This window comes from Salmo salar, chromosome ssa28, assembly GCF_905237065.1.
Source record: "Salmo salar chromosome ssa28, Ssal_v3.1, whole genome shotgun sequence".
Classification (NCBI taxonomy): domain Eukaryota; kingdom Metazoa; phylum Chordata; class Actinopteri; order Salmoniformes; family Salmonidae; genus Salmo; species Salmo salar.
This window is the reverse complement of record NC_059469.1, coordinates 16,234,973-16,249,060: the sequence shown is the minus strand read 5'-3', so window position 1 is coordinate 16,249,060 and position 14,088 is coordinate 16,234,973. Positions and strand designations below refer to the sequence as shown.

The following is a 14,088-nucleotide window of genomic DNA, read 5'->3' as shown; positions in this document are numbered from 1 at the left end:
AAAATCTCCCTCTCTTTTCCTCTCCTCTCCCTCCCTTCTCCCTTTACTTCGCTCCTTCACCAAATCTATCTCCCTCCTCCCTCCCTCTCTTTTCCTCTCCTCTCCCTCCCTTCTCTCTTTACTCCGCTCCTTCCCCAAATCTATCTCCCTCCTCCCTCCCTCTCCTTTTCGTGAAGGGAGATGCTGAGCACTCTGTGGGAATATAGGATTCACCTGCCTCAGACACCAGCTGCTCACAGCGGTGTGTGTGTGTGTGTGTGTGTGTATGTGTGTGTTGTGTGTGTGTGTATGTGTATGTGTGTGTGTGTGTGTGTGTGTATGTGTGTGTTGTGTGTGTGTGTGTGTGTGTGTTGTGTGTGTGTGTGCGTGTGCGTGTGTGTGTGTGCACTTTGAGAGATAAAGAGAGAGAAACGGAGACAGAAAGAGAAAGAGAGAGACTGGGGAGAGAGAGAGAGAGGAGATGAAGAGAGAGAGAGAGAAAAGAGGTAGAGAGAAGAGTGGTGTTCAATAGAGGTTAGTGTTTATCGATCCAGCCCTGGAGCGCAGGTCAATGGACAGACTCCCCTGAGACTGCCTCGCCTCTCCCTCTCCCTCTCTCTCTCTCTCTCTCTCTCTCTCTCTCTCTCTCTCGCTTTCTCATACTCTCGCTCTGTGTGCTCTCTTTTGTTAGCTCTCTCTCTTTTGCTCCCTCCAACTCTCCCCATCCCCCCTCTCTCTCTCGCTCTGTTTTTCTTCAGTAGCTGTCTCGCCAGCTATTTCTCCCACTTTCTTGGTGTGATTCAGCAGGGTCTCATATTCACACTCCTCTTGGATATTTCAGAGTTTACCGACAGAATGCTTTCTCTTCCAAACAGCCTCCGTACGGGAAAATAACCCCCCCTCCCCCTCTCTCTACTCATCAAAGGAGAGAGAAGGGAAAAAAGGGTGAAAGAAAGAGAAAGCAGAAGGGAAAAAGAGAGAGAGAGAGCGTGAGAGAGAGGGCAGGAAGACATGACCTGTTACCTTTTCTTTGATCTTCTTTAGCCTTTCTGTTTGCACCTCTCCATCTTTCCCCCTTTTATAGAATCCATCTCTCTCTCTTCTTCATTTGTTTTAGGGCGGCGGATGAGGAAGCAGAAGGGGGTGGAGAGAAACGGAGGAAGAGGATGACCAATCATGGCTTCCTCAAGAGGAGGAGAGGTCGTCCCAGCCTGAGCTCCAGACTAGCACGGAGGGTGACCCAGCTGAAGCAGAAGGCTGTGGCCCAGAGAGGTGCACCATCAGGGGGCATGCACCGCCACAGAGTGGACCCCAGACCTGGAGCCCACGCAAACTGCAGAGAGAGTGACACAGGTAAAACACACACATGCACTCCACACATGCACACATGTATGTACACATACACACAGGCACACACACACAGGTAAACCTTGTACCTTGTACCTCATACTCTCCCTGACACTAACACACCCATGTCTCCATGTCCACCCAGCAGCCAATACATCCAGTGCCAAGCAGGACTGGGTGCCCAATCAGGGGGTGAGGAGGAGGAGGAGAGGTCGGCCAAAGGTCAAACTGGGCGGACCATCGACCAGAGTCCTCCGCAGAGTGGGCGAGGCCTCTGTGAACCAGGAAGTGAACGAGGGGAAGAGCAACAGCGAGACCTCCGGCCAGGGTGAGTTACGTCTCAGTGAGATGTCTCCCAGCTGTGTGTGTGTGAGTGTGTGTGAATGTGTGAGTGTGTGTGAGAGTGTGTGTAAGTGAGTGAGATGTCTCCCATCACGGTGGCCTCCTCTCACTTCCCGGCTCGTCTGTCACACCATTAAAACCGTTAACGGCTGCCCACTGGCATGCGGGCCCCAAACCCGCGCTGTAACGTGACCCTCGCTATCGCCTCTTTTAGAATGTCACACCCCCCCCCTCAATCCAACCAGTAGAGACACAATGTCCCCCTTTCCTCAATAATCTCAAATGAACATTTCATAGAAATAAAGGGAAGTGTCCCAATGTCTGTCATTTGATTAGGTCCTGTGTGTGTGTATGTGTGTGTGTGTGTGTGTGTGTGTGTTTTTGCCACTATCTGCCTGTCCCCTCGCAGGCAGCGAAGTGTTTGTGATGTGTGTGTGTGTGAGAGAGTGTTGACGAGAACACTGAGTAAGTGACAAGTGTGTCAGCAGCGTGTCGACACCCGACACGACCCCCAGTAAGCCACCCACAGCTGCCAATAAAGATCTGATCTGTGTGTGTATATGTGCATGTGGGATTGCGTGTTTGCATGGGTGCGTGCGTGATTATTTGTGTGCACAGTACGTGTGTGTGTGTGCTTATGCTTGTCTGTGCATGAGAAAGAGAGATAGCTATTGGGTTTCCTTGACCGCAAAAATTACTGTATAAAATAAATAGTTCAAATACCGCGATATATGGTAAAAAAAATTGGGAAGTTATATTATTTTATACTAATATAATTGCTAAGAGAAAGAGATTTTGTTTAACAAGTAATACTTTTTTTGTTTATTGGCACCACTGTTTTCAATATCTTTCAATACCTTTCAATACCTAGGGGTTCTTTTCTGCTCATGCATTCTCATTTTGACACCAAACCCACACTGGTGTGCGTGGCCAAAGATCTCTATTTTCATATCATCTGACCAAAGCACTGATTCCAATCCAAGTGCCAATACTGTTGAGCAAACTCCAGGTGTTTACATTTGTTGGATGACATGAAAATAGAGGTATTTGGCCATGGACACCAGTGGTGGGTTTGGGTGTCCAGGTGAGAATGCATGAGAAGAAAATAACCCCATACATACAGTACAACATGGTGGTGGAGCTTTGATGGGCCCTTTTAAAGGTCACCGGCATCATGAACTTTACTCAGTACCAGGATATTTTAGCCAAAAACCTGGTTGGCTCTGCCAGGAGGCTGAAACTTGGCCGCAAGTGGATCTTCCAGCAAGACAATAACCCCAAACACACATCAAAATCCACAAAGAAATGATTAATTGACCACAAAAATCAACATTTTGCAATGGCCATCTGTCTTCGGACTTGAAACCCATTGAAAACCTGTGGTTTGAATTGAAGAGGGCTGTTCATAAGGGCAGACTAAGGATATCGAGGATCTGAAAGGATTCTGTATGGAGGAATGGTCTAAGATCCCTCCCAATGTGTTCTCCAACTCATAAAACCTTCTAGAAAAAGGCTCAGTGCCGTTATCCTCGGAAGGTGAGGTCAATCATTTTTACCCCTACCTTTTTGAGAGAAACATTTATTACTTGTTAAACAAAATCTCTTTCTCTGAGCAATTGTATTAGTATAAAAGACAATAATGTACCCCCCAAAAATGGAACATACAATATACCTCAGTATTTGCATTATTTATTTTATACAGTCATTTTTGCTCATCTTTATCAAGGGTGTCAATAATTTTGGACTCCACTGTAGCTTCTCTACACGGTCTTTCACTAGAGCCTGAGCTTGAGATGGTTGTGTCACAACTGATCTCCAGACAGTTTCTAATCGATATTATTGATCCCTTACTTCCACAGAGGAGGAAGATGAGGGGAGCTATGACAGCGACAAAGGAACCAATGACGTCAAGACGACGCCACCATCCTCCAAAGACACGCCAATAAACACTGCTGCGATTGGTCCAGCCGCTAAGCTTCAAGCCAATCAGAAAGCCAGGAGCAAGAAGGAGAGGCAAGGTGATGATGTAAGCATGCCCAGTGCGGAGCTGAGGATGAGAGGAGCCCCCTGCACGCCGCGTCCTGCTACTGCAGACCGGAGACGCCCAGAGCTCCAGGAGCCACAGGGGGCTAGGAGAGGACCTGTACCTAGCTGGAGGGCCTCATCAGTGGGCAACAGCCTCCAGGACAGCAGGGGGATCCAGGGACCTCTGGCGGAGGCCGAGATGAAGAGCTCAGGACCCCAAAGCATTCTGGGACAGGTGAGGAGGGGGAATGAGAGGACCTGGGGGGAGTGACTGTGGGTCTCTAAGTTCATCAAAAACAGCTTCCTCTGTTAAAATCTCCCTCAACTACGTGAGAATGTTAAAATGCACGTGTTACGGTTTCTCTCTAGCTACATGGTGATTATGATCATTGTCTATAATGCTAACCTGTCCTGACGGGTTTGGTTGTTCCAGAGGAGAGGCTGCTGGCTGGAGACTGAGACCCAGAGTGAGGACACCACCCGGGGCAGGAAGACCAGGAAGAAACAGGTGAGGATGAGGGTCAACATGGGGGAGGGGGACGGAGGGTGGTCAATGAGAGAAGGAGGGATAGGGGCAAACAAAAAAAGGCAGTGTGGAACAGGAAATGGCAGTTGGTGGAGAGATAGTCCTGAACAAGAACAACAGGTAGAGTAGAAGAGAGAGGATGAGTGGGCATGAAGGAATGGGGAAAATGTACTTAATGTAACTGTAAAGGTGATATAAATGTGCTTTGGCGAATTTAAGTCAGAAGCTATTGCATGACATATCTTATTATTACCAAACTGCATGAGCTGATCAGTTTTAAACAACCGTGAATCTGTCAGCTGGTGACATATATGACTGATGAATAAGGGGGATGTCGTGTGTGTGTGTGTTTTGGTGAGAACAGCCCTGAGGTGGGTGCCTCTGACTGATCTTTATCATAGTCATACGGAGGGAATGTGACAAACACATGACTCTAAGCAAACAGCACAGAACAAAAACCCCAATCTACACACACATACTTATTAAACGCACACACATGCGCGCACGCGTACTAAATACCTACACTCGTTCATGTGCGCATACACACTATACACACACACCAACCCAGAGAGGTGAGTAATATTCCATACCCTCTGGTGATGAAACCTCTGTCACTGTAATATATTGTCCCTTCATGTGGAAAACACCCACACACACACACACACACACACACACACACACACACACACACACACACACACACACACACACATCTTTCAGGCAGTAATATATGGTCCTTTCTTTGGAAAGCCCAGATACAGGCAGAAACCTGTTGAACAGGCTGATTTTACAGCTCCATCATCAGTCATCAGTCATCATTAGGAAACCAGCTTAAACCGGAATAGGACAGGGGCTGGTGTGTGTGTGTGTGTGTGTGTGTGTGTGTGTGTGTGTGTTTTGGGCGGGCGGGCATGTGTCGGTGAAGAGGTGTGTGTGTGTGTTGGTGGACAGGGGTAGTTCTGACAGCAGTGTATGGTAGAGGTTACAGGGTGTGCATGCTTTTGTTCTAGGCCTGCACTAAAATACCAAATTAATCGATGAGCAATGAATTTACGATAATCGATCATTTTAATAAGAATTGTTCTACGGCTGGCCACGCTTTCCACCTGGCTACTCTAACCCCGACCAACAGCTCAGCACCCCCTGCAGCAACTTGCCCAAGCCCCCCCTCCCCCCCCCCCTTCCCCCGCTTCTCCTTCACCCAAATCCAGATAGCTGATGTTCTGAAAGACCTACAAAATATGGATCCCTACAAATCAGCTGGGCTATACAATCTGGACCCTCTCTTTCTAAAATTATTTGCCGAAATTGTTGCAACCCCTATTACTAGCCTGTTCAACCTCTCTTTCGTATGGTCTGAGAGACTCTCTAGACCCAAACTGTTATAGACCTATATCCATCTTGCCCTGCCTTTCTAAAATCTTCGAAAGCCAAGTTAACAAACAGATCCCCGACCATTTTGAATCCAACCGTACCTTCTCCACTATGCAATCTCGTTTCTGAGCTGGTCATGGGTGCACCTCAGCCACGCTCAAGGTCCTAAACAATATCATAATCGCCATCGATAAAAGACAGTACTGTGCAGCCGTCTTCATCGACCTGGCCAAGGCTTTCGACTCTGTCAATCAGCACATTCTTATCGGCATACTCAATAGCCTTAGTTTCTCAAATGACTGCCTCGCCTTGTTCACCAACTACTTCTCAGATAGAGTTCAGTGTGTCAAATCGGAGGGCCTGTTGTCCAGACCTCTGGCAGTCTCTATGGGGGTGCCACAGGGTTCAATTCTCGGGCCGACTCTTTTCTCTGTATATATCAATGATGTCGCTCTTGCTGCTGGTGATTCTCTGATCCACCTCTAAGCAGACAACACCATTCTGTATACATCTGGCCCTTCTTTGGACACTGTGTTAACAAACCTCCAAACAAGCTTCAATGCCATACAACACTCCTTCCGTGGTCTCCAACTGCTTTTAAATGCTAGTAAAAATGAATGCATGCTCTTCAACCGATTGTTGCCCGCACCTGCCCACCCGACTAGCATCACTACTCTGGACTGTTCTGACTTAGAATATGTGGACAACTACAAATACCTAGGTGTCTGGCTAGACCGTAAACTCTCCTTCCAGACTCATATTAAACATCTCCAATCCAAAATGAAATCTAGAATCGGCTTCCTATTTCACAACAAAGCCTCCTTCACTCATGCTGCCAAACATACCCTCGTAAAACTGACTATCCTACCGATCCTTGACTTCGGCGATGTCATTTTAGAAATATCCTCCAACACTCTACTCAGCAAACTGGATGTAGTCTATCACAGTACCATCCGTTTTGTCACCAAAGCCCCATATACTGCACACCACTGCGACCTGTATGCTCTCGTTGGCTGGCCCTCACTACATATTCGTTGCCAAACCCACTGGCTCCAGGTCATCTATAAGTCTTTGCTAGGTAAAGCCCCGCCTTATCTCAGGTCACTGGTCACCATGGCAACACCCACCCGTAGCACGCGCTCCAGTAGGTATATTTCACTGGTCACCCCCAAAGCCAACACCTCTTTGGCTGCCTTTCCTTTCAGTTCTCTGCTGCCAATGACTGGAACGAATTGCAAAAATCACTGAAGCTGGAGACTTATATCTCCCTCACTAACTTTAAGCATCAGCTGTCAGAGCATCTTACCGATCACTGTACCTGTACACAGCCATCTGTAAATAGCCCACCCAACTACCTCATCCCCATATTGTTTTTTTTCCTCTTGCTCTTTTGTACCCCAGTATCTCTACTTGCACATCATCATCATCTATCACTCCAGTGTTAATGCTAAAATTGTAATTACTTCACCACTATGGCCTATTTATTGCCTTACCTCCCTAACCTTACTACATTTGCACACACTGTATATAGACTTTTCTATTGTGTTATTGACATTACGTTTGTTTGTGTAACTCTGTGTTGTTGTTTGTGTCGCACTGCTTTGCTTTTTCTTGGCCAGGTCACAGTTGTAAATGAGAACTTGTTCTCAACTGGCCTACCAGGTTAAATAAAGGTGAAATAAAAATAACTAAAAATAAAACATCATTTGAATTAGTGCTGCGATGGAACAAAAGCCTGCACACTCTGTAGCTGTCCAGGAACGTGGAAGGGTGACCACTGGTTTATGAGTTTAAAGATGTATATAGTCTAATGATGTAATTTCCTGTCGCAGGCTAAAGGGCGTGCAGTGAGCCGGCTGCTGGAGAGCTTTGCGGCTGATGAAGGATTCCGATTGGATGAGGAGAGCAGCTTCTCCGAGGGGGAGGAGGAAGACATGCAGCATATATCTCACACACGCAGAGCACCAGGTGAGAACAAACAAACACACACACACACACACACACACACACACACACACACACACACACACACACACACACACACACACACACACACACACACACACACACACACACACACACACACACACACCACAGGGTCACAAATCAGTCTAAATGTTCATATTTTTCTCTCTCGTTCTTTCTCGCTCTCTATTCTGCCTCCCTCTCTCTCCGCAGCAGTGCTTAACTGTGTGTTGAGCAGGGAGATGCTGGTGGATGGTCTGAAGGTGTTGATATCTAAGGAGGATGAGCTGCTGTATGCTGCTCGACTACACACTCTGGACCTGCCTGACATGTAAGGCACTGACACCTACTGATACCTACTCATATGGCCTGCTTAATCACAGATAGACATGTTGATGCAAAGGACTGGCTGACTGGCTTGTAATACATTTAATACAATCTCTGTCTCTGTCTCACTCTCTCTCTGTCTCTCTGTCTCTGTCTCTCTCTCTCTTTCTCTGTCTCTCTCTCTCTCTCCGTCTCGCTCTCTCTCTCTCCTAGATTCCGTGTAGTGATCGAGGGAGAGAGGGGGAACAGACCTAGGATCTACTCTCTAGAACAGCTATTAGAGGAAGCGGTGTTGGATGTGCGGCCGCAGACGGAAGCCATCTTGACTGCCGGGATGCGTGTTTGTGCCTACTGGAGCGAACGCTCCCGCTGCCTCTACCCTGGATACGTCCACAGAGGGGGTCTAGGAGAGGAGGAGAAGGAGGGCAGTGTGATGGTGGAGTTTGATGACGGAGACAGAGGAAGAATCTCTCTGCCCAACATACGCCTGCTGCCCCCAGGTTACCAGATACACTGTGAGTACACTGTGCTCTCTGTCTCTCTCTCTCTCTCTCTCTCTCATATATTCATATATATACACATTCCTGGAGGGTAAATACATGGTCTGGAGAAAACTGGTCTCTCTCTCTCTCTCTCTCTCTCTCTCTCTCTCTCTCTCTCTCTCTCTCTCTCTCTCTCTCTCTCTCTCTCTCTCTCTCTCTCTCTCTCTCTCTCTCTCTCTCTCTCTCTCTCTCTCTCTCTCTCTCTCTCTCATATATTCATATATATACACATTCCTGGAGGGTAAATACATGGTATGGAGAAAACTGGAGTCTGTCAACATTCAATCCAGCTTCACTCTATAAGTATTTTTTGTCCTACCTCCCTCCCGTCTCGCTCCCCCTCTCTCTTTTGCTCCATCTCTTTCTCTCTCGCTCTGTCCATCTCTCTCTCTCTCTCTCTCTCTCTCTCTCTCTCTCTCTCACAAAGTCAAATGTAGATTGCATGAAGTACAATTTCTAAATATTGCCAAAGCAGTATAGTGGTACAGCATTTCAGTAAATACAGTACAATGCAATGAGGATAATGAAATACAGTTAAATTCAGTAGTAATAGTACATATAATCATGTATTCAGGTACAACACTACTGCTGTTGTATTGTGTAATCTTTGGTCGATACATTTAATTAAATCAAAAGAAAATTTGAAAAAAGAAAAAGAAAGAATGGCTAACAAATAATCTCTCCCTTTCTCTCTCTCTCTCTCTCTCTCTCTCAGGTGCGGAGCCATCTCCAGCCCTGCTCTCACCTGGTCGTCGTGGTCGCAGAAGCTCCACCCAGGACAGTAGAGACAAGCCCACAGAGAGACCAACCAATGGGGAGGCAGGAGAGAGGAGCCAGGAGCGGAGACCAGGTAATGGCTCAGAGCATAATTCCATGGTATTTCACTGAACAAAAACAGAAACGCTACATGTAGTGTTGGTCCCATGTTTCATGAGCTGAAATAAAACATCCCAGAAATTTTCCATACGCACAAAAAACATTTTTCTCTCAAATTTTGTTCACAAATGTATCTACATCCCTGTTAGTGAGCATTTCTCCTTTGCCAAGATAATCCATCCACTTGACAGGTGTGGCATGTCAAGAAGCTGATTCAACAGCATGATCATTACAAAGGTGCACCTTGTGCTGGGGACAATAACAGGCAACTCTAAAATGTGCAGTTTTGTCATACAACACTATGCCACAGATGTCTCAAGTTTTAAGGGAATGTGTAATTGGCATGCTGAATGCAGGAATGTCCACCTGTTGCCACCTGTTCCCAATTGAATGTTAATTTCTCTACGATAAACTGCCTCCGAAGTCATTTTTAGAGAATTTGGCAGTATGTTCAAAGGGCCTTACAATCGCAGACCACGTGTAACCACGCCAGCCCAGGACCTCCACATCCGGCTTCTTCACCTGCGGGAACATCTGAGACCAGCCACCTGGACAGCTGATGAAACTGTGAATTTGCACAACAAAATAATTTCTGCACAGACTGTCAGAAACCATCTCAGGGAAGCTCATCTGTGTCCTCACCAGGGTCTTGACCTGACTGCAGTTTGGCGTCGTAACCAACTTCAGTGGACAAATGCTCACCTTTGATGGCCACTGACAGAGAGGTGTGCTCTTCACCGATGAATCACGGTTTCAACTGTACCAAGCAGATGACAGACAGCATGCATGTATGGCGTTGTGTGGGCGAGTGGTTTACTAATGTCAACATTGTGAACAGTGCCCCATGGTGTTGGTGGGGTTACGGTATGTATGGGCAGGTATAAGCTACGGATAACAAATTCCTGGAAGCTGAAAATGTCCCAGTTCTTCCATGGCCTGCATACTCACCAGATATGTCACCCATTGAGCATGTTTGGGATGCTCTGGATCGACTTGTACGACAGCGTGTTCCAGTTCCCGCCAATATCCAGCAACTTCGCACAGCCATTGAAGAGGAGTGGGACAACATTCCACAGGCCACAATCAACAGCCTGTTCAACTCTACATGAAGGAGATGTGTCACACTGCATGAGGCAGATGGTGGTAACACCAGCTACTGACTGGTTTTCTAATCCACGCCCCTACCTTTTTTTAAAAAGTATCTGTGACCAGTAGATCTGTATTTCAAATCATGTGAAATACATAGATTAGGGCCTAATTAATTTATTTCAAATGACTAATTTCCTTATATGAACTGTAACTCAGTAAAATCTTTTCAGTTGTTGGGTGTTGCGTTTATATTTTTCTTCCGTGTAGATGGTGCCAGTTCCTCCCATTTGTTTAAAATTGTGGCTTACAGCACCAGTGAGATAGATAGCATAAACAACCAGGCATCAGTCATCTCATCACTCACCATCCCAGCCCCAATCAGTCACTGTAGCCCACCGACAAACTGCTTCATAGGCCCGCCTAGCCAACTTACTATTCAGACCAGCTTTACTCATGTATAATACACATATATAATATGATTTTACCTCAACACTTCTTCCTTCTCAATGGAACTCCCCTCATGTCTAACGTCATCACTGTTTCAACTGTCACTGGTCTGAATGCCCTCCAGTCAAACAGCATTCTCATAACTCAACACAGACTAAATGTGACAAGTTGCCTCCAGCTCTACAGTAAGGGCTGTGTTTTATGGTTATGAAGAATTTGTTCTTATTGACATACCTGCTTTAAAGGAAGGTTAGGTTGATCAATCTTGTTTATAAATCTCTCTCTCGCTGTCTACCTTTCTTTCTCACTCTCACTCCCACCCTTTCTCTTTATTCTGTTTCTTCTTCCAGTAGGACGACCCAAAAAGGTCAAGCCAGGGGCCAATAGTTCCACAACATCAGAGAGTGTAACCAGTGGCAACACTTCCTCGTTAAGCTGGCCAGCAAAGAGACTTCCAGCGGATTTCTTCCTGTTCAACGGGACGTCCCGTAAAACCCACCGAGTGGGTCACCAGCGAGACTTGGGGGTGTTCCACCGCCCCGCCACACACCCCTTCGCCCCTCCTGCGCCCCTCAAGGGCATCTTCCGTTCCCCATTCGAGATCGACTCCTTCAGTAGCATCGCCAACGGTTACGCTGGAGCCTTCGGAACCGGAACCCAACGGCCTGTAACCACAGTTATGCCTCTGGGGCTGAGGGACTCTGTCACCATGACAACAGGACCCTCCAACAGGAAGTCGAGTGACAGGGACAGAAAACAGTTCCTGGTGAAGCTGGATCACGAGGGAGTGACGTCGCCCAAAACCAAGAATGGGAAAGCTCTGCTGCGTCTGGGGGGTGGCAGGGGGCACAAGGGTCCCTCTCCAGGGGTGGCGGGTGCACCCCTGAGGTACATCCACCCTGCTCTGGTAGTGAAGGACAGGAAGAAAGGAGGAGGAGAGAGTGGAGTGTCCAGGTCTGAGCTGCTCCTGACGGGGGCTCCAGCCCTCAGAAAAGGGCTCCCCTCATCTGGTTTAGGAGGTCTGGGGGGAGAGTTTGGAGCTCTGGACTGCCCCAGCGACTGCCCCAGCTCTTACTCTGAGCTGGATGAGGATGATGATGATGATGGAGATGAAGACGTAGCTCGGAGGAGAGCAGCAGCAGCGGGTGCGGGACGTTTCCTCTCCCGTCTCTCCGTCTGCTCCTCGTCCTCCTCCTCTTCCTCCTCCTCCGGCTCCCTCTCTTCCTCCTCCCTCTGTTCTTCCGACAATGACTCCTCATACTCCTCAGATGAAGAAGGGTCTTCATCCCTCCTTCTCCACAGAGCGCTGCTCCAGCAGCAGAAACACAAACACAGGCAGAGCTTGACCTCTAACCGCTTAACCCCTGACCCCTCCACTAACCCCAAACCTAACGCCGCCTCCTCAGCCTCTGCCCAACCACACGCCTATGTTGCCAAGGCAGCCATGGCCATCACTGGAGGTTCAAAGGTGAGAGGAAGTGACAGAGGAGAGGACAGGAAAGAGTACACATCAAAGGGAAGGACTAATAGTAGCAGTAGCGCAGCCAAAAGCCAAACCAAGAGGAGAGATGGTCCCGGCTCCAATACACACATTGCGATTCCCAACACACACACTTCGACCCCCAACACCCCAGCCTCCCAGCCCAAACCTCCCAAGGACCACCCAGCAGCCAAGAGGCAGAGGATGTTGTCACCGGACCCCCTTCCCAATATGTCCGCCCTCCTGCCGGGTCGCCAGCTGTGGAAGTGGTCTGGAAACCCCACGCAGGTGAGAGGACACACAGAGTCAGAGTAGAGGCCATTATAACCTGTCCTGTAAGCTGGTATGTGGGAGGCTTGATGGTTAACACAGTCTGAAATAGACTTATTGAGCAAGGTCTTATTAAATTGACTTTTTGAGTAAGATCACTACATTTGTGGCCGACTGCCTCGATTCGGTTTTACGTGGCAACATTTTACATTTAACTTTTTTTAATTTAACCTTTATTTAACTAGGCAAGTCAGTTAAGAACAAATTCTTATTTACAATGACGGCCTACCTGTTAAATGGTGTTTTTTACATTGGAAAAAAGTACAGACTCTGAGCTACAAAATGGTATATCATACACTGTGGTTGATGAACAATGGGAAAGTAATTCTGCTTTGAAGATTCATAAACTTATAACCCAACTTTTGAGAAAATGGCCTTTGGTGTTTTGGTACACCTACTGGAGAGCTCTCCTTTGTCTACACCCATTCAGGATCGTTCACACCCTCTTAAGCCTTAGCCCCACCCATCTTTTTAAGGATTCACATGTGAGGTCATGTGCTAAACAGGGTGAGTAAGGTAGCGTAGTAAACAACCAAAGATTTCAAGACTAAAAGTGGTTTAAGTAGTCGCCTACAATAAGGGAAAAACTCCATGTAAAAATACACCTTGTCTAGTCCTTGGCCTGTATCCTAATCTGACTTTCAGATAAAAATATTTTATAAATTATTTTATAATTATTAGATGATGCTTACCCAGACACTTGTCTCAATTGATGGGTCATCCTATAACCACATCTAACTAAGTGGATGGTCACTATTGTCTAGATGTCCAGGAAATACAATAGATGGCCGTAATCACCCCCAGACACACCTGGCTAACTTGATGGGTCATGCAATTATTATTTTGCGAAGTGGAGTCTTTTGTTTAGACATGTAGCTTGCTAGCTAAACAATTAACCATAATCCCAACCCATAGCTACAGTACAAACGGATTGTCATAGCTAGCCACCAAGCATGACATGCTGGAGTATGAATCTGCAAGTAGCTAAAGCTAACCAACTAGGTTCAATATTAGCTAGCTAGCTAACATTAGGCTGTAACTAGCAATGCAAATGGATTTCTGAGATGTGAATAATATTACTATATAGATCATACCAGCAAGCTAACGACCGCTAGCTAGCTAACAGTATGCTTTAACTTGCAATGTTAACTACTTTCTGACAAAATTAGAAACTTATGATATCTGAAAATGTAGCTAGACTCTTACCCGTATACATGGATGAATGCTTCATGGCAGAGTGTCTGTTTCATTTGGCTTGTAGCTAGCTACAGTTTGTTTGGCCCATTGTTGTGTCAAGTCACTCCGGTTCACACTGACCGTGTGCAGAAAGTATTCCATCACAACATTTTCCCACTGATCTTTGTTGATAGCTCCTGCTAAATTCTGGGCAGCAATGTTGTTGAGAGCAGTAGCAACACTTTTGTAGCTCTCCATGGCTA

General features: G+C 46.8%; 1 protein-coding gene across 1 annotated transcript in view; it reads left to right on the top strand.

Moving 5' to 3' along the window:
* bahcc1b (BAH domain and coiled-coil containing 1b) overlaps positions 1 to 14,088 on the top strand; it is a 76,924-nt gene that overhangs the window by 58,830 nt on the left and 4,006 nt on the right. Inside the window, 9 exon segments of the mRNA XM_014179744.2 lie at positions 1,097 to 1,332; positions 1,472 to 1,654; positions 3,528 to 3,928; positions 4,127 to 4,201; positions 7,426 to 7,561; positions 7,772 to 7,889; positions 8,099 to 8,400; positions 9,143 to 9,277; positions 11,190 to 12,607. Coding sequence (XP_014035219.2) covers positions 1,097 to 1,332; positions 1,472 to 1,654; positions 3,528 to 3,928; positions 4,127 to 4,201; positions 7,426 to 7,561; positions 7,772 to 7,889; positions 8,099 to 8,400; positions 9,143 to 9,277; positions 11,190 to 12,607 — 3,004 coding nt within the window.